The 21,761-nt window shown below is 34.6% G+C and overlaps 1 protein-coding gene across 2 annotated transcripts; it reads left to right on the top strand.

Annotated features, from left to right (window-relative positions):
* Positions 1 to 1,167: 1,167 nt before the first annotated feature.
* On the top strand, positions 1,168 to 6,543 carry LOC114719635 (glutamate receptor 2.9). Of its 2 annotated transcripts, none has more exons than XM_028905147.1 (5): positions 1,168 to 1,479; positions 2,910 to 4,141; positions 4,535 to 5,042; positions 5,392 to 5,699; positions 6,080 to 6,543. In XM_028905147.1, exons 1-5 carry the CDS (start codon positions 1,227 to 1,229, stop codon positions 6,356 to 6,358), a joined length of 2,580 nt encoding a protein of 859 aa, XP_028760980.1. In that variant the 5' UTR covers positions 1,168 to 1,226; the 3' UTR covers positions 6,359 to 6,543. The 2 variants fall into 2 exon arrangements, with proteins under 2 accessions (XP_028760980.1, XP_028760979.1); XM_028905146.1 differs by having other exon boundaries at positions 5,281 to 5,699.
* The last annotated feature ends 15,218 nt before the right edge of the window (positions 6,544 to 21,761 follow it).

Below are 21,761 nucleotides of genomic sequence, written 5' to 3'. Positions count from 1 at the left end.
ACAAGTCTCGAATGCGAAATGATGATTTAATAGAGGGAAGCATCGGGGGCCCGTGTGTTTGCCCTTCCTTTTCCATCTCTTATCTTGTTCTGCTTTTGCCTTTTAACTTATTCTCCCGTTTTCTTCTCTCTTCCTGCCTTTTTCCCCACTCAAGGATTTTGTGATGAGCACTCAAGATTCTCTTGCAAAGGCCAAACTTTTTCATAACAAGCATCGTATTAATTAGTCTCAATCGTTTAAATGAAAGTTACTCGTGCTAAACAGGAGGAATTTATTTATTATCACTTTTCATTCACGATATTGTTTCCTCCCCAACTTTGCTTAAATGATACACCTACTAATCCTCTTATAATTAATGATTAAATGCATTCTTTCTATGTTTCTCGCTCCTTCAAATATTCATTAATAAACTTAAAGTTAAATTTTTTTTATCAAAATATAAATATTAAACAAAAAAATAATTATTATTATATTTTTAATTTTGGGACAATTATACAATAAAGTCACAAAAAAATTACTATCAATAAGTTTTAATGACAAGACAGCAATTGTTATGTTCTATATTAAAAGTTGTTATTACATGCTACTCTATTTGTCAGTAGGACTTTATAATAATTATGTTTTTAATTTGGGGTTTTTTAAAAATTGTCCCTTTAACTTTTTCTCTGCACGTACGTCCCCGCTTCATTCAGCCCGATTTTCTCAAGTCGCTATCTTCTTTTATTACTTTTTCTCCAACCCAGTGGCCATTATCATTTAGTAAGGGAGAATGCCATCTGCTATGAAAGAAAGGAAAAGCTAGGGCCCATGCATACGTTGGAAATTTTTAGAAAATAATGAGGGAGCTATGTGTGTTGTCATCATTATCATCAAGTTGCTAAATCATGCGAAAATGGAGGTGTAAATTATGAAAGAGAACTTATGGGAAAAAAGTATTGTTCTTGTATTAATAATATTTCTTAAAATATTAATACCTTCTGGGCCAAATCGGGTAAAATTGGTCAAATGAGTTAGTTAAAATGGTATTTTAGTCTTTTACATATAGGTAATATATTGATCCCTAGAGACTTAGTCAATTTTAGTTTTTTCGAAGGACAAAAATGCCCTTTTATCGTTATGAAGCATATGTAGTATTGATGGTTGTTCAGACTTAAAAGAGGGAAAAAGAGAAGGATGTATAAAATGACGGCAAGAGTGAGAGGAGAGGAGAGAAGGGAATAGCAGAAATGGAGAGAAGGGGAAGAGAATCTCTCATATTTGTGAGCTTATTATGCCTAATGGTAACCCTAACAGAGTCTGCGACTGTGACCATACCAGTAGGAGTGATTCTGGATTTGAACTCATCACTTGGTAGTATCACCCTCAACTGCACCAACCTCGGACTCCTCGACTTCTATTCCACACATGATTCCTACGCGACCAGGCTCCAACTCCATTTCTGGCATTCTGGAAACGATCTCCTCACTGCAGCTATTGCAGGTAATTAATTAATCTCCCATAAAAACCTGTCCTCAATTATTACTGATGTTTGCAAAACTATAATGATCTTGTCGAAGTGTTACGAGTTCCACCTCTGTTCTTCTACCCTGCTTCTCTTTCTTCATGACATCTTATGGAAATAGAATTCCTGACCCCCTCCCCCCTCAGCTTTGCTTTAGCATTTCTTGTGATTCTTTTTTTTTTTTAAAACAAAAAAGAGGTCATTCAATATCCAGAAACATTTTATAAAATTAGAGAAGTGAGTGTATACTTTTTTCATATCTGCAGTCTCCTAAAATTTTAGGCTGTACGTAAATATCCTTCATCATTTTTAAAATTTTACAAACTTTTGCGTTGAAGAAGATAATCCCCCGCCGTTTCTTTAAAATAATATAATTTTATTATAAGGTTGAAAAAATAATTTTTTGTTATTTATTATTTATTATTTATATCAGCCTAAAATTTTAGAGGGATTCTTTATCAATTTTTACTCTTATTACTCAGGGCAACTGTACGTTGAGTAGTCTTCTAGTCTCTTGGCATCTTTTCTTCACACTGGTCTGGCTTTTGCATAAACTTTACAAAGTATTTGCAAATTATACTAAAATTAAAAGTTCATTTTCTAATGTTTAAGACTAAAATACTACCTCCGGTCCTTAATATAATAGTTAATTGACTAATTTGAGTAGATTAAGAAAATCAGTTAAGTTATTATTTGTAATAAATAGATGTTATTTTTCTTAAAATATTTTTACTAATCAAGTATATATTGGCTAGAATTGTTATTATTACAAGGATTATATTGAAAAAAATGGATAAATATAAAAAACAAAGTGATATATTAAGTAGTACCGCCCTCCCCTGATTGTACAAGAATATATATATACACACACAGATCATGTAGAAGAGCGATTCTGCAGCGGGGAACTCATTCAATTCCCTTAGAATGGTCCCTCGCCCAAATTCTAGCTAACTCAATGCCATCACTTTTTCCTCCTTATGTGTATAGTCCTTAATATAACAGCTAGTTGACTAATTTAAATAAATTAAGAAAATTAGTCAAGTTATTTATTTGTAATAAATAGATATTATCTTTTTTAAAATATTCTTGCTAATCAAGTATATTGGTTAGAATTACTATTATTATAAGAACTATATTAAAAAAATAGATAAATATGAGAAATAAAATGATGTATTAAGTAGTACCACCCTCCCTTGATTATACAAGAAAAAATATATATACAAATACAGATAATGTAGAAGAGCTATTTTGCAGCGGGGAACTCAAACTCAATTCCCTTAGAATGGTCCCTGGCCCAAATCCTAGCTAACTCAATAACATCACTTTTTCCCTCCCTCTGTGTTGTGCGCGCACTTGTGTCTATATATCATTTTAATTTTTTTAACTTGGTAGTGTTGGCATTAAGCAGCTTGGAATCTGATAAATGGAAAAAAGGTGCATGCAATCCTGGGACCTCAAAACTCAGAGCAAGCGAGGTATGTTGTAGAACTTGGTAAGACGAACGATGTACCAGTGATTTGGTTTTCTCCATCTGGTCCATCTCTGTTGCCACCTCGTACCCGATTCTTCATCCACTCCAACTCCACCAGAAGCCATTGCTCTCAGTTCGAAGCTATAGCAGCCATTATCGAAGCTTATGATTGGCAGTCTGTGATCCCCATTTATGAAGATCCAGAATTCGGCAACGACCTCATTCCGTGCCTCTCTTATGCCCTGCAAGACATGGACACTCGAATGCCTTACATAAGTGTCATCAATCAAACTTCCACGGATTCTCAAATCGCCGGTGAGCTTAACAAGATAAAAGCCCAGCGAACATTTGTGTTTGTCGTTCATATGTCTCTGGAGCTTTGGTCAATATTTGCGGAACATGCCAAAAATGCGGACATGATGAGCGAAGGATACGCTTGGATACTTACGCAAGGCCTGTCTTCTGTGATGGATCCCGAAGCTTTAGATGTCAGAATGAAAGGCTATATGGATGGTGCGTTGGGTGTGAGGCCATTCGTGTTATCCAACTTAACTAAGCGCCTTTCCTTAGTTAGAAAATTAAAGTCTGAGTACGATAAAACTCTTTCTCTAAATGGCTTGTGGGCTTATGACACTATCACAGCATTGGCCAGAGCCGTAGAGAAGGCCGGCTTAGTCAGTTTTAATGAAAGTGGAGCTGATCTTCGCAACGAAACAGGCCCAGAACTTCGCGGAGCAATTCTGGATACTGATTTCGTTGGCTTGTCAGGGAATTTCAATTTGAGGCAAGAACAACTAGAACAATCACATGTTGTGGTATACAATGTGCAAGGCCAAAAAGAAAGGACAATTGGAAATTGGAGCCCCGAAAAAGGACTTGTTCGAATGCAAAGTGTACGTGGTGAACCAATATGGCCGGGTAACACAAAGGAGATACCACCCAAGTTGAAAGTTGGGGTCCCAAAGACGCATTTTACTGAATTTGTTGATGTTAATGGGAGTGTAGAAGGGCAACATGTATCAGTTGCTGGCTTTGCTGTTGATGTATTTGAGCAAGTGGTTGGCCTCTTGCCATTACCTTTACGTTATGAGTTTGTGCCTTTGAACAACAGTGGTGGAGAGCTGACTCCCTTCAGCTATGATGATCTTCTCTGCCAATTCGCAGACAAGGCAAGTTTTCATTCATTTCTGTTGCTTTAACTTGATCGGCTTTTCTATTTCTCAGTTTCTAGTAAAGGGAAGTCAGGCATGTATTTGTATATTATCATTGATGATTTAATTCCCCCTGAAGCTTGGATACACTCAAGAAATAAAAATCATATGGGGGGCAAACAAAAGTTGGAAAATTTCCCCCTGAAATTAGTCTGATCACATATACCATAATTCATGTATATTACAAGTGATTGAGAGATATTAATTGTCTTGATCTTTCCACTTGATAACTGATTTCATCAGTGAGCATGCAGGCCACAAACACACACAAGTTTTATATATATATATATATATATATATATATATAGGGATTCATTTCCAACACTTAATCCTTGTATGAAAATATTGCAGAAAGTTGATGTTGATGTTATAATTGGAGACATTACAATTGTAGTGAGTCGCACAAATTGTGTTGATTTCACAATGCCGTATTTAGATTCAAGTGTGTCCATGGTGGTAAAGGTGAGGTCTGACTCCAAAAGCATGTGGATCCTCTTCAGACCTTTTGATTGGTTACTTTGGTTCATTCTTGTTATGATTCTTGTGGCTGCAACTGTTTTTGTAATTATATTGGAAAAACAAAAAGAAAAGAAAACGGAGGATGATGTCACGGGAAGCAAATCCGAAATTAAAACAAAGGATGATGTTAGAGGAAGCAAATCTGCAAATAAAACAGAGGAAAATGTCGAAGGAAGCAAATCCAAAGAAAACACAGAGGATGATGTCACAGAAAGCAAAGCTGAAAATAAAACAGAGGATGATGTCAGAGGAAGCAAATCCGAAAATAAAACAGAGGATGATGCTGGAGGAAGCAAATCCCAAGACTTTGTCCGCAATCCCTTCCTTATTTACATGAGTGGTAAGTTCTCTTTTGTCGTGCACTATTGATTATGTATATATATATACACTACTCTCTTTCTTTGTATTTATAGGTCACTTTGTAAAAGTTCTTTATGTTTCTATTTACAAACGATTTGGTAAAATCTATGAAGTAATTGATGGTTTTCTTAATACTGCTCTTAATTGTATCAACTTGTTGCTCTTACTGATCTATTTGACACTGTGTATTATAAATGTTCTGTGTGTGGTGATTGCAGATGTTGGGTTTTTGAAAAGTGGCACATCTAAATGGCTGGTGATAGTGATCATGTTTATATTGACCATAGCGCTGCAAGTTTATACAGCAAATTTGACATCAATTTTAACAGATAGGACAAACCCAAAGCCACCTCCATGGAAGGACGTGCAAGAGATTAGAAGGAGCAATCGGAAAGTGGGATATCAAACGGATTCCTGGATGAGAGTGTTTCTTACTCACCAATTAGGATTGAAGGATGATCAGTTAAGGAATTTTACAAGTCGTGAAGAGTACATGGATGCTTTATCAAATGAAGACAAAGAAAATGGAGGAGTGGATGCTATTTTTGATGAAACTCCTTATCTCAGGCTCTTCCTTTCCCAATGCCCTTCTTGCCAAATGGCAGGACCAATCTACAAAGCTGGTGGATTTGCCTTTGTGAGTACTCTTCTTCTCATCCCAATATATATATTATAGGAATAAGATACAAATTTGTCTAAAAAATATTCGTTCAGAAGTAATCTTGTCCAAAATTTTTTCTTAAAGTTGAATGTTTCCCTGAATGTTTTAATAAAATATAACAACATTGTTTCATACCGTTAAAAACTGACATTGATAACCGTTAACATTTTTAATAGTAAATAGTGATGTTGCTCTATTTTAACACTTCCAAGCCAATCTTAAACCTAAAAGAACTTTCGGGACAATACTATTTCTGAGTAAAAACTTTTAGAAGAAATTTACATCATAACCCTACATTATATTTCATATGATTCATAAAAACTCTGATGATGTTCATACCATGCTGTATTTTTCAGGCATTCCCAAAGAACTCTACCTTGGTCTCAAATTTTTCAACTGCAATATTGGAAGTGACTCAAAATGTGACGATGTTTCGTCAGATGAGGGAGAAAATATCTTTCCCCATCACAGTTGACAGATCCGAATATAAAAGTAGCATTGAGACGCGAAGTTTGAAGATAGGCGACTTTGGAGGCCTTTTCCCAATCATATTGTTTGTTTTGGTTCTCTTCTTCTGCCTTTCAATTCGTAACAAATTGGTTTCATGTTGGCACAATCTCTGGCGGAGAGAGTAATATTAATTAGTACCTAACTAATTAAACATCTGTAAAATCAGTATGTTTTATATTTGTGTGTGTAGCTTATATTATTGTGAATAGTCCAAGTGATAAGAATAAGGTGATGAGAGACTTCAAACCTTCTGATTGTGGCTTGGTGTTATTTAGTAATGAATAATTCTTCAAGTTGTCTCTTATCTTCAGTTGGCTTATTATCTGGTCATCTTAATATCCATCATGTGGGTGTGTGTGTGTTAAAACTTAAGAGAAATATTGTTTTATGTATTATTGCAGTTAATATTTGTGTCAAATGATTAGTTAGTGGGAATATAATCTTTGTAATTCAGTATATGCATCTATCAATTTACATGTTGTTTGTTCTTACATGCTTGGAGATCTTGTGGAAGTTTCCTATAATATTACCTCACCACGATATAATATATATATGTGTGTGTGTATTATAGCCTTTTAGTTATAAAGCTGAAGGAGGAAGTTTCGAAGAGAGGTCTATAATGTAGTGTCATTGTATTATTACATCGGAATTAATTTGGCGTGAAATACCTATAAGTTTAAGAATAGTTAAAATCAAGATGGGGAAAAAAAAAATTCTCTTCAGTGCTAAAATAATGTATAAAATTTTAGGAGTAAGTAATATTACGTTTATTCCTTAATATAAGACTCAGTTCACTAATTTAAAAAGATTAATAAAATTATTAAATTACTTAATTATAGCATATATTACATGATTTTTCTAAAATACTTATATAAACTATTAGATTGTATATCAATTTATAAGTGAGGCAAATTAATTTAACAAAACATAAAATAAATAGTTTAAAATAATGTTGTAACTTCCTTAATTTTTTAAATTAGTCAATTATGTCTTATATTAAGGAGTCAACATAGTAGTTTTTTGTTTTTTTTTGTAAAATACCCCTAATTATTGAATGAAAAGACTTGGCCCATACTAGAGTTTGAAAAATAATAAACATTAATTGAAAGCAGAAGAGGAAAGAAAGGGAAAACAACATAAATTAGTTAAAATTTTCTGTGGCCTACAAAAGATATTACTATCTTTAGTCTTAATTATAAGACTTTATTAGTATACTATAAATGAGATCTTATAAATAAGATCAGAGGTTGTATTATCATCCTTCTCGGCTCCTTCCGTTCATCATTAGTCCTCACTCCCACCCTCTTTGGGTTCAAAGGACGTGGGCTCCTCATTGGTTTGGCCCAGCCAAAAAGGCCCAGGAACTCCAGATTTCAGCCACACAGTCTTGGGTAAAATGAAATTGAGTTATGAAATCATCAACTCCTTGTTAACTAATAGAGATGGTACCCAATGAAATTAACTAGTCCTTCACAACTTTTACGAATCAAGATTGCAATTCTCACTGAGAAAGGTATTTATATTAGTAAAAAAAAATACATGTGACCAACAAAAAAAAGTCATTATTACAAATAGTATTTAATTAGATGTTTTGACAGAAAAAAAGAGCTTTTATTTTATTGTTTTTTATTATTATAGTTTTATATTAAACCGGAAAACCTATCATGCGTGATATATTAGTCATTTTAAAAAACAAATTGGTAGTCCTATACATTAATCATTTTACATAAGAGATTAAATTATTAATTAATTTTTTTTCAATATTGCTCTATTTACAATTTCCTAGGATTTGACTTGTTTTTATTAAATTCATGTTTTAAATAGGGGGTTGACAAGAAAAAAACTTTTAGTATTTTTTAGCATAATAATAATTTAATTACGTTTTTAGTTCTTATGATTGTAATGAGGTAATTAGAGATGCCTATATTTAAAATTGAAGGGAATTCATGTGTGCGCGCGCCTACAATGATTAATTTAGTGTCTTTCGGCTCTCTTATGTAAGGGTTAAGTTCTTCAGCCCCCCCAAAAAAAAAAATTAAGATCTAATTTTGTCCCGGAAATTTCTACATAAGGTGCAAATGAATATTTGGAAGTTTTTTTTTTTTCCATTCAATGTCACCATGCCATAATATTTAGTCTATCTTAAAACATTAGTTCCTAAAAGCGTAACAATGTTAAAATCTACTAAAATCTCATCAATAACATCAAAAGTGGTGATATAGACTCACATATGACACCTAACTAGATTTTATGTGGATAACAAATACAACATAGTGAATAGTTCCTGAAAATGAATATTGAATAGTGAGAGAAAAAAAAAAAGGAGGCTAAAAGATGCATTTTGAGGGCCTATTCTTTTTCTTCCTTCCATTATTCATACAAGATCCAGTGAACTAGGTGTCATTTGGTGAGTCTGCATCACCATTTTAATGTTATTTATGACACTTTAGTAGATTTTAACATTATCACACTTCTTGAGATTAACGTTTTAAAACAAACTAAATTTCAAGGGCTAAAACCATATGTTTAAAATTTGAGAGATTAAAATTAAAATAGATCCAAATTTCAGAGATTAAAAATTATGCTGACCCTTATTAAATAATATAATATTGATTTCTAATTTTTCAGAATGCTACAGTATTATCCCTATCACTTAAAAAGGCAACACTTGCCAGCTTTTTGCAACTCATCGTATTGATTGTACTCCATTTTGACGCGCACGTATCAATTCAACAGGCACAGGTTTTAGTGGGAAGGTTTTAACCACTTAAATATAAGGTCGCAAGTCCATGTAAATGTAGAAAAACACCTTTAGGGGAACTATTTCCAATCCGACTTGACAATGCTGAAATACGACTCAATCAAATTATCATACCAAATATATATATATAATTAAGGAGATGATTAACATGACAGCATATTGTTATTTATAAGAGGTATTTTTTTTAGTTATTTAAAAAGATAAGCATTAACTGCTTGAAATTACAAGTTACACCAACCATGTTAAGTCCATTGACGTGTTTTTTTATTGATGGTTAATACATGTTCCTGGTTGGTCATTAAATAAAAAAGACAAATTATTATACAGAATAGTAGATAAGATAGCAAGGAGCTTTATACACACTTGTTGTATCACTCGTCTAATAAATAGCTACTAATTAACTAACTACGTGAAGATGGAACCGTTAGTCGTTTTAGATCCATTTTAAAAATTAATCGAATTAATACAGTACAGTATACAATCCGGGTCGTATTCACTTTAGGGAACCTCTAAAAAGGAATCCTAAGTAACTAAGCATGCAAAAGATAAAAAATTGACTTGGAAAGGGATTGATTTTCTTTTTAACTAACTAAATGGCAAAATTTAAAAAGATGCAAAATGAGTAGATAATTTTTGGATTTTTAGTTTATAAAATGGATATGAATGAAATAAACAAAGAGAATTAAAAAACTGATAACAAATAGAAAAGCAATTTTCTAGCACAATGATTAAGGCTATTATTACTTTAATTAATTTGGAAGTTAGTTAAATTGAAAAGACTTAGACTATAAGGGCCACACCTTAAACTTGGTTTAATCAGAATAATCAATACCAAGCCACCTTAAATATTAATTACTCACAATTAAACTGTTTTAGCACAATTAGCCAAAGAGAATCAAAGAAAAACAATTAACATTTATAGTCCAATAACCAAACCACTTTGAATTACCATTAAATATTTACAATAATTTTAAAACATAGTCTAACTAAGAACAATGTAAAGAAATTAAGATTAATCATAGCATGATATCAAATACTAATCAAAGATTCTAACAACTGCAATCAATCTCAATATAAATATAAATCATCACAACATATTTAAACATTGTAAAATTTATTCTAAAACCTAAAAATTACAATTATCATAAAAGAAATAAAGATTAGAAGAGTTACAACTCTTTTTAAAACTCTAAGTTCAAGCCATAAATATTGTGTTAGACAATTGAAGGATTTAGCTAAGCTTTTGCATCATTGAAGCTCCACCGTATGCTTTAATAATTACAGCCATAGCAGAAAACTCAGCTAAAGGTAGATGAATGCTGAAGGATGGGTTTCGGTTGATGAGAGACACGGAGGAGAGGCGAAGTCGAGATTATGGAGGTTTGACTTCTCCGTTCAATTGTTCCGCTTCTGTTGCAACGCGTTTGGTCCCTGGTTTCCCTTAGTTCAGTCGCACCGAGAATAAGAAGAAGACGAAGTCGATGGTGATGATGATGATGGATGGATTCAGATTGATGGAGACAAGGAATTAGCCGAATGTGAGTGAAGAAAACGGTGATTTTTGTCGAACTCCTCTGGTTCTTGTTCACGCCGTCGACCTGTGCTCTTTGGTTCTCTGGTTCTGTCACGCCCCTGGTCCTTCGTTCTGCCTCTCACGCTGTCGTCTTTCTGCCACCAGGAAGAAGACGCGGAGAAGAAGATTGACGGTCTTGAACGGAGGTGGGAGAGGTGATCTCTCGCTGCTCAACGTTGAGCTCCGCCGGGTCTTCGTTTTCTCTCCCTCTGCCGTCACTGTTCACTGGTCCCTCCCCCTCGCTGGACGCTACTCAACACACTGATGAACAGTAGGTTTTGGGGAGGGAGCAAAACGCTCTTTTTAAAATTATTTTTTATCATATTTTTTCTTTTTTTTTCCCGCCTTTTCTGTTCTTCATTATTTTTTTAATTCTCCAAAAATCTGCAACTAAAATTCAAGAATAAGATAATATTAATTATCTTTAAAGATCAATCAATTATAATTATGATAATTTTGCCCATACTATATACTAATTCAAGTTAAAGCACTCTAATATAAACTATACTCAAATAATGCAATTAAAGACCAATAATAGTGATAAAAACCCACCAAAATATATAAAAAGTACATGTAAAAACATATGTTTGTCACTAGCAACTCCTACTATAGTCAAGCCTTAGCTGACTTGAAATGCCGCTTCTTATTATGCAACCATGCAATCACCAATTGTTTCAAAATAGAAAGCTTCCCACGCAACCATCTAATCACTGGCAATGGATTCAGAGACTGTTTAATCACAAATGGATTTATAATGGAAAGGCCTAAAGAGAGGGCACAAGAGATGATAGGATAGGGTAAAGGCCTCCGAAGTTAGCTATGCTCAAACTTGATGTCTCTATATCACTTTGGTCTTGAAATTCCAAATCTTCAACGTATGTGGTAAGGAGCTATTGGCCATCAGCACCCGATATGACTCCACATCTTGAATCACTTTTAAAATTGCATTCGAGAAATGCGAGACCAAGCTGGATTTCTTTGGGAATACCTGAAAAAACAATAGACATATAGCATCTCCTTAAAGTTGTATAGACCAACCGGTGATATATCATGCTTTATGATTAGCAAATGATTTAATTTGATAGCCATTAGGTAAAGTTACAGTGCACAAGCCTGATGGATTTAAATATATATATTGATGGTGCTCCTTTTTTTTTTTTTTAAGACTTGACAATGACAAGATTCGAATTCAATTCACATGTGGATTCTAAATAGCTGCAATAAAAATCTTAATCATATAATTTGGGGGTACTCTCTCCCATCCTAATTATATGTCAGTTTTAAATTAAAGCCCTACTTAGTCTTAATTAAATATAGGGCAAAAATGTGATAATTAAAATTTTTTAGTCTCATATCCTTCCGTAATGGTAATATGTTGGTCCCATGCTTCAATTCTTAAAACAATATTTTATTGTGGGGTCATTAATTTTAATAATGCTCATATTTTTACGCAGATTACCTTGAAAACATGAGATTAACTAGTTGACTTTACCTTGTGTAATTAAGAAGAGTGGAGTAAGTAGACTTACAAAGGCAAATCCACCAATTTTGTAGAGTGGTCCTACCATCATGAATTGAGACTTGTATTTGGAGAGAAAGATCATGAGATAAGAAGTTTCATCAAAGATAGTAGCTATTGTTCCACTTGACAATGCTTTATTTTAATCTTAACGACGTCGTAAAGGCTTTAACTGCTCAGGCTTGAATCCTATTTGTTCAATCAAAAGCCCTCTCACCCACGACTCATCTCGATATCCCACATGCAGATTGCTATTCTTAATAAGCTCGTTTTCATTCTCAAATGAAGGCACTTTCATGTTTCCTTGTGCTAACATTGAAGTTAAACTTTTTATATAGACTTGCACTACCAAGATGAATAGGAATGACGTCAGTATCACCATCCATCCTGTAGCTTTGCTTCTAAGTTTCTCCATAGCAACTATCATGGAGTACGTATGAGTTGTAAATTGAAACATAATAACATATATGATCAAACTATATATACAAATGTGTGTGCACGCGCTACGTAAGAGATGAACTCACCGATCTTGTAAACAAGGAAAGGGTTGTAGTAGAATTCTTCAGTTTTTTTTTCTTCCTTAATTCATTGGTATCGGTGGTTTTATTTCTTTCTAATATGATTATGAGAACAGTTGCACCCACAAAAATGGTAGCAAGATTTAACCACAATAACAAGTTGAAAGGTTTCAAGAGGATCCATTTACTTATAGTGGCCTTCTTCACCCTTAATTACTACCATAACTACTCTTGAATCTAAAGATGGCCTGAAATCAACACATTCTGTGCAGTTTTCCACAATTGTGATTCTCCAATTATAGCATCAAGATTCGACAATAAATATTTTCACACACTGTAAGAGAATGGTAAGCACAGAGAGAGATCATGAGAGAAAGAGAAGAAAGAGAGAGTGATATGTGTGGTTGAATAATTCAGTTCATTAATGATGCTCTGAGTACAATATTTATAATATAAACATGGCAGCTAAACACTCTTCAACTAATACTCTGACACCCCCCTCAATTCAACGTACATCTCCAACACATAAATGTTTCTTAAACACAGGAAAATCTCAACTAGATATAGCCTTAGTCAAACCATTAGCAATTTGACTAGATGAAGGGATGTGCAGAACTTTAATTTCTTCCTGAATTGCATGCTCACGAACAAAATGAAGATCAAGCTCCAAATTTTTTGTCCGTGCATGAAGAATGGATGAGCTGTCATCATTACTTCACTTAGATTATCACAGAAAATTCTAGAAACTTGAACGAGTTTAACTCTTAACTCCTTCAACAGTGACTTGATCCATAAAATCTCTATAACAGTGGATGCCATGCTCCTATATTCAGCTTCAATACTTGACCTTGACACTGTAATCTGCATTTTCAAACACCAAGCAATAAGATTCTGACCAAAATAGAGACAATATCCAGAGGTGCTTTTCCTATCATCTCGATCAGTGGCCCATTCTACATCATAAAAAGCAACCAAGGAGTGATGAGCAGAAGGACAAATCTTTAACCTATATGTTATAGTTCCTAGCTACCAGATACCTTAGTATCCTTTTAACTGCCATCCAATGCTCTTGAAACAGTTCTTGCATGTACTAACATACTCGATTAAGCGTGAAGCTTATCTTAGGATGAGTGATAATGGCATATTGTAAGGACCCTACAATCATCCTATAGAGAGAAGCATTATCCATAGGTACTGTATCCTGTTTAGTTATTATCAGACTTGAAGTCATTGGTGTTTTTTCTCCACATGTCAAGGAAAAACCAGCTTTCCTCAACATACTTCTGATGTACTTTGCTTATGAATGGAATAAAGAATCATCTAGGAATCAGTTCACCTCTATACCCGGAAAATAATTCAGCTTTCCTAGACCTTGAGAGCAAACTTGGCATTAAGGGTAGAGACAAGCTTAGAAATTGTAGTCTCAGACATGCCTATTAAAATAATATCATCCACATACATTAACACATAGTAACTTCATCTTGCCTCATACGAATAAAAAGAGATTGATCACATTTACTATTAATAAAGCCAAATAGATTCAGTGCTAAGCTAAGCTTTTCAAACCATGCTCGAGGAGCCAGCTTAAGACCATAGAGAGCTTTGTCTAAGTGGCAAACCAAGAATTTGTTCTGATTCTCATAGCCTTGAAGCTGCACCACATAAACTTCCTCCTGAAGATTGCCATTGAGAAAAGCATTATCAGCATCAATTTGACGTAAGGGCCATCCTTTTATTACAGCAATAGAAAGTATGATTCAAATGGTCATGGGTTTAACAACAGGACTAAAAGTCTCTTTGAAACCAAGACCTTCTCTTTGGTGAAAGCCTTTGGCCGCTAGTTTGGCCTTATATTTCCAACAGCCATCAGGATATGTTTTCTTTTTAAATACCTAGTTACAGCCAATAGCTTGTCGATTGGGTGGGAGTTGAACTAAATGCCAAGTCTTATTTCACATTAGTGCCTCATATTCATCATCCATGGCCTTCTTCCACTCAGGGGATTAAAGGGCAGCAACAAACTCAGGTTCATCATTTGAAGTGTCAACAATATAAGCCTTAAGCTTGAAAATTCTATTCATAGTTCATGTGACCATTCTAGTAGAAGGAACAACCAGTGTGACTGGAGCTTTAGAAGATGAAGAAGAAGCTAATGAGATAGGACTCTCAGTAATAGAATGTGCTATTGAGATAGGACTTATAGCTGTAACTGGTACACTATCACCTACGGAAGTAGATATATTAGTAGCATTGCACTGGTTAGGTAAGGTGGGTGTGATAATAGGTGGGTTAGCTGGAGGAAGAGAAATAGAAGAGGGAGTTGTTGTAGTGACAGTGGTTGTATGATTGAGAGGCTTGACATATGGGAATTCACTTTCATTAAACAACACATTACGTGAAAAATAAGTCCTACCATGAGGATCCTAGCACCTATATCCTTTGTGAGAAGAGCTATAGCCAATAAAGACACATTCAACAGACTTGTATTCCATTTTGTTTTCATTGTAAGGTCTTGTATAGGAAAACAGGAACAACCAAAAGTCTTTAAGTGCTGATAACTAGGTGTTTTCCCATATAACTTTTGAAAAGAAGAAATTCTAGCAATTGATTTATTTGGCAATTGATTACTTAGATAAAAAGCAGTATGAAACGCTTTAACCCATAGTGTAAAAGGCAATGAAGCATTGTATAGTAATGTAAGGCCCATCTTGGTAATTGTGCGATGCTTCCTCTTTGCAACACCATTCTGCTTATGAGTATAATGACAACTCAACCTATGTTCAATTCCATGTTCCTTAAGATATTTACCAATCTTAAGAAATTCAGCACCAGAATCAAATTGAACAGCTAACATTTTAGAATTTAACTATAAGTCAACCATGGCTTTAAAGCTCTAAAGCATAGAATAAGATTCTAACTTTGCATGAAGTGGATAAAACCATATGTATCGAGTAAAAGCATCAGTAAAATGAATGTAGTATCCAAAATCATCAAGAGAAGTATGTAGTGTTAGTCCCCATATGTCAGTGTGAATGAGTTGTAAAGGTTTAGTATATTGTGTTTGTGAATCGACAAAAGGCAGTTTATGAGATTTTCTAAGACAACAAGAATTGCAAAAATCAAAAACAGATTTCTTATTATTGGAGACATTACAGAGTTGCATTATTTGAGAAACAATGGGTGAAGATGGATGACCTAGCTTGTTGTGCCAAATCCTAAAAGAGGAAATAGCAGAAGAATTCACAAAAGCACATGAATCACAATGAATTTGAACAATCAAATCAGAAACAGAGGTAGACTTGTCTTTATTTGGAGAGATTGTGATAAGAGTAGCTTGACATGATTTGTTTTGTCTGATGTTATGGAGTTGTTGAAGGATTTCTTTGAGAGGATAGAGACTGATTTTGGTGTAGGCTTGAAACAATTCTTTATTAGTTTGAAGATCCTTGATAAGATTGACATTAGAAAAGAAAGCAATTAGAATGTTATTATAAATGCAAAGACGATAGATACTCAAAAGATTCTTCATCATAGAAGGAACATGTAACATATCTTTGAGATGTAAAGTAGATTTATGTTATGAACAATTAACAATGGTGTGACTAGTGCAATGTACCAATAAGTCATATCCATCACTAACAAAAATAGAGTTATATCTCTTTCTACCTGATTTATCAGCAATATTACGATGATCATGACTAACATGACTAGTCGCCCCTGAGTCGAGATACCAATCTGGATCCACAATGGAATTAGTAGCTGCAACATTTGCACTCTATGATTTCTTATTATTCCACTCAGAGAGATTTAGACCTTGAAAATCTTCATCAAATTGGTACCAGGAACCAAAGGCAATATGACCTCTTTTCTCACAAATCTAACAAAAAACAGAAGAAGAGGAAGCCTTGGAGGAGTTTGTTTGACTAGCATGACCTACATGAGAGCCACTATTATTCCTGCTATGGCCACGAACACGGCATCCTCCATGAGAATGATCACCATAATTGCAACCACTCTAAGTTGAAGCAATATTGGCGCTTGGCACTTCAACAACCTTATGAGCTTTCTCTATTCAAGCCTCTTATGATAGAATAAGAGCCTTGATTTGATTAACAGTATAGGGATTGGTACGAGTCGTAACAACAATGACAAAAGAGTCATACTCTTTAGGTAGTCCTTCTAAGATTTGCTCAATATGATCCGATTCAGAGATTGAATGTCCAATAGTAGCTAGAGCATTGACAACTCCTTTGAGTTTCAAGAGGTAGGCATTGGTAGAGAGACCTTGCTTCTTGGTAGTCTTGAGTTGTGTTTTGAGTTGCCAAACCTTTGCCTTGTTCTGAGAAGTGAAGTGCATCCGAAGTTTCTCCCAGATCTAGAGAGAAGTCTCACATCCAACGATTCTTGTAAGGATGCCTTTAGACATAAAGCACGATATCCATGGCATCAGCAATTGATCTTGACACTGCCAGTCAAGAAATTCAGGACTTGTCTTGAATCCTTCTCCATCATCGCCCATGGCGAGAAATTTGTTCAGTTGCTTAGCTTCCTTATCAATGAACTTTTCAAGATCATGCCCTCGAATAGCAGTGATGATTTGTTGTTTCTAGAGGAGATAGTTATGCTCCTCTAGGTTCATCAAGACAAGATGAGTAAAGGTTACAATATCCTTTCTCTGAACAATAGTGGAATCACCAGATCTAGAAGTGTGTGAGGTCTTTTCCATGGATTTAGACTATGATGCTTTGATGCCATATAAGAGAATGGTAAGCAGAGAGAGAGATGATGAGAGAAAAAGAAGAAAGAGAGAGTGATATGTGTGGCTAAATAATTCAGTTCATTAATGATGCCTGAGTACAATATTTATAATATAAACATGATAGCTAAGCACTCTCTAACTTAACAGATTTAGTTACATATAGCTGGCTAACTACTTTGACTATTCAACTAATACTCTGACATGGACCAGGTGTGAAGGTAAAAAGAAGAACCTGTATCATACCTGAATTTCCATTATAAACTAAAAGAAGAAACCACTTAAGCAAAAAAAAGAATGAAAACTTGCCTTCATTTTCAGCAATTGGCTGCAGAGAAGATCATCAAAGGTCATGTTAGAAGTTCAAGCTTTGTTCTTCTATCATGTTTCTTTTTGTTGATAAGATGGAAATAGAAGACCACCTATCTCCCTATTGAGGCTAGCCGTTTTGAGATTTCCCTATCTTCTCTCCAGTGGCTTAGCATTTCTCATGATTTCCTTTTGAGTTAAGTAAGCTGTGTCATCATCCCAAAGTTTTTCTTTTTTCTTTTACCTGCATTTAGTTTCTTAAAATAAATTTTGATTCATTTAACACTTTAAAGTATTTTTCTTCTAACACTTAGTATCCTAATCAGTTCAATTTTATCTTCATGAACAAATAATTTTACGTTAGGTGTTTAGCATTCTGCATGTAACTTTACCCTTTCTTTGCCCCCTAACAGCTGGCCACTGATCAGCATCCAAAAGCGTGAACTAATTTAGAAAATCAACAAATATCTAAATTTTTTTATAAATTTTAATATACATGAATAAAAATGAAATATTGAAGATATAAATCCATAAAATAATTTTAAAAATTAAATAATCCATAAAAATAGATTTTTAGAATAAACGTATGCCAGTAAATACGATAAAGTTGTGTTGATGGATAAAGAGTAACAATTTTCCTGTTATGAAATATTGCTCGTAAGAGTGAAAATTTCTTGCCCATAAAAAAAAATCAAAATTGAATACATTGCAATGGTATATCATTTTAAGTGGGGATTAGTTTATATTTAATCTTAAATATGTGAAAGAAATTTTGGATCAAAATAGCTTAAGATCTAATAAACAGGGATAAGGCGCACATAATCATAAGACCTCAAAACTCAGAGGAAGCAACGTTTATGGTAGAACTTGGTAAGAAGTATGATGTACCAGTGATTTGGTTTTCTTTATCTGGTCCATCTCTGTTGCCCCCTCGCTCCTGATTCTTCATCAACTCCAACTCCACTAGAACCCTTTGCTCTCAGTTTGAAGCCATAGTAGCCATTATCAAAGCTTATGGATGGCTGTGTGTGATCCCCATTTATGAAGATCCAGAATTTGGCAGTGACCTCATTTCATGTCTTACTTATGCCTTGCAAGAAATGGACACTCAAGTGCCTCACACAAGTCCCATTCGTCAAGATTTCAAGGATGAAAACATCACCAAAGAGATTAAAAGGATAAAAGGCAAGCGAACATGTGTATTTCTTACCCACATGACCGTGGGGCTCTGGTCAAGATTTGTGAAATAAGCACAAGATGAAGGGATGATAGGCAAAGGATACGCTTGGATACTCACGCACGGCCTATATTCTGTGATGGATCCCGAAGCTAAATATAAAAGTGAAAGGCTACATTGATGGTGCTTTAGGTATGAGGCCATCATTAGTTGTGAACTAATCGTCGATTGTTTCTGACATAACTAAGTGTAACCGCCTTTCCTTTATGAGAACATTAATGTCTAATTACAATAAAACTGTCTCTCCATATGGCTTGTGGGCTTATAACACTATCACAACATTAGCCAATACCATAGAGAACACCAAATATGCAAATAGAAGCGGAGTTTATGTTGCAAACATAGGAATGTCCAATGAAACAGGCCAGAGACTTGGCAATACAATTTAGGAAATTGATTTCGCAGGCCTATCAGGGAATTTCAGTTTAAGGCAAGGGCAGCTAGAACCATCACCATTTTTAGTATACAATGTGGAAGATGGAAGAGCAAGATTCATTGCATGTTGGAGACTCGAAATAGGACTTTCTCCAAAGTACAAACTAAGGGATCAGAGCCAATCATGTGGCCAGGCAAACGACGAAGAGACCACCAAGGTTAAAAATTGGGGTCCTTAAATCGCACTTTACTGAATTTGTTAATGTTAGTATAGAAGAGCAGAATGTTATAGCTACTAGCTTTGCCGTTGATGTGTTTCAACAAGTGGTTTATGTTTTTCGATTTAATTTAACTTACGAGTTTGTGCTCGTGAACAAAGATTTTCGCGATCCAACTTTGTCAAGCTATGAACATCTTCTCTGAGACGTCAAAAACAAGGCAGGTTTCTGTTCATTTCTGCTACTTTCAGCTGTTTTCTTTTTCCTTTTCCTTTTTTTATCAACTTATAAAGGAAACTATGTGGTAGTTTCATTGAAAATATTACATGATGTTGATATTATAATTGGAGACATTACAACTCTAGTGAATGGCACAAAATGTGTTGATTTCACAGATACTTAGATTCAAGCATGTCTGTGGTGGTAAAGGTGAGGTCCAACTCCAAAAATGGCTAGATCCTCCTTAAACCTTTTGATAGGTTACTTTGGTTCATTCTTGGTGCAATTTTTATGGGTGCAAATGTTATTGTAATCATGTTAGAATGAAAATTGAAGGATAGCAAATTCAACCACTTCGTCCATAATCCCCTCCTCATCTACATGAGTGGTAAGTTCTCTTATTATTGATTAATTCCTTATTATTATTTCCTTTATTCATATTTACAAAGCCATTATTAATGTTTTGTGCATGATGATTGAAGATGTTTTGTCTCTGAAGAATGGCACGTCTAAATGGATGGTGATAGTGGTCATGATTGTGTTTGGCATTGCAGTGCAAGTTTACACAACAAATTTAACACCAATTTTATCAGAGAGAACAATGACAACTTTTTCCATGGAAGGACTTGCAAGAGATTGAAAGGAACAATGGGTCAGTGGGATACCAGAGCGATTCCTGCATGGGACAGTTTCTGTTTAACCAATTAGGATTAAAGGATCATTAGTTACAACCTTTGAGAAATCATACAGTGTTTGATGAAGCATTATCAAATGGACCCAGAACAGGAGGTGTGGATGTTGTTTTTGATGAAACTCCTTATCTCATGCTCTTGCTTTCCTAGTGCCCTTCTTGCAAGATGGTAGGACCCATCTACAAAACTGGTGGATTTGCCTTTGTGAGTATTGTTGTTCTCCTCCTAGTACATGCATTATATTCCATATAGCCTATGAAACTTTGATAATGCTCATACGATGTTGTATTTTCAAGCATTCCCAAAAAATTCTACCTTGATCTCGAATTTTTCAATTGCAATATTAAACGTGACTCAAAATATGACGATGTTTTGTGAATTGAAGAAGAACGCATCGTTACCCTTCACTATTGACAAATCTATATACAAGAGTGATGTTAAGACAAATCCATTCAAGGAACTTTTAAATACAAATAAAGATATTTGGCAACTGAGAAGGGCCAAAATCCAGCAGTGATTTTGCATGCACAACTGAATCAACAAGATCCTCCTCCGGCATCCAATTCTGCTCCAACAAATCTTCAAAATTCAGAATTGGATATTGTCATGACAATGCAAGAGCACGATCTCACTCCTCAGAGTATTCAGAGTAGTGACCAAACTGATTCTCATCTATTTAACAAGGGGTCTATAAGCATGAACTCCCCTAACCCCTCAAATCCATGAATTGTATTTTTTGGAATTGTAGGAGAACAGGGTCCAAGGCCTTTCTAGGACTCATCAAAGAAATTAAAAAACGATATAGAGTTGATTTTTTGTGCCCTCTTTGAGACCAAGTCTGGTGGTGAAAAGGTGAAACAAATCAACAAAAAGCTTGGATTTCAATATTGTGAAATTGTTGATGCAATAGGATTCAAAGGCGGCATTTGGGTTTCTTGGACCAATGACAATTTCTCCATTAAAATTCTTAAAGCAAACAACCAATTTATTCATGCGGTGGGTAAAAGAAATGATGAAAAGATATTCTTTACTTCAGTCTATGCATGTCCTAATAGCGTTATTCGTCGTACTTTACGGAGTACTCTTAGCCAACTCGACCCAGGAAATCAGTGGCTATGGTTTATGGGAGGTGATTTTAATGCTACTCTCTTCTCTCATGAACGCAACTCAAATGCTGCTAGAACTACTCTAGTGGATAAAGATTTTTACAATTGGGTCTCTTACTTGGAGTTATCTTATATGGGTTGCTCTGGACCTTTCTTTACTTGGAAAAAGGAAGGCTGTGACAACAGAATTGACTAGGTACTCTCAAATTCAAAAGCTAGAAGTGTGTATATTGATGCAATAGTAA

This window comes from Neltuma alba, unplaced genomic scaffold, assembly GCF_004799145.2.
Source record: "Neltuma alba isolate B1F8T4 unplaced genomic scaffold, ASM479914v2 tig00011927_pilon, whole genome shotgun sequence".
NCBI classification, from domain to species: domain Eukaryota; kingdom Viridiplantae; phylum Streptophyta; class Magnoliopsida; order Fabales; family Fabaceae; genus Neltuma; species Neltuma alba.
This window is presented reverse-complemented; position numbering and strand designations above follow the sequence as displayed.

Bases quoted from the DNA above. Each gene is read 5' to 3' on its own strand.
- LOC114719635 (XM_028905146.1), top strand. From the start codon at position 1,227: ATGGAGAGAAGGGGAAGAGAATCTCTCATATTTGTGAGCTTATTATGC. The intron at 1,480-2,909 runs GTAATTAATTAA...GGCATTAAGCAG, and splicing joins CCTCACTGCAGCTATTGCAG to CTTGGAATCTGATAAATGGA. The intron at 4,142-4,534 runs GCAAGTTTTCAT...AAAATATTGCAG, and splicing joins TCTGCCAATTCGCAGACAAG to AAAGTTGATGTTGATGTTAT.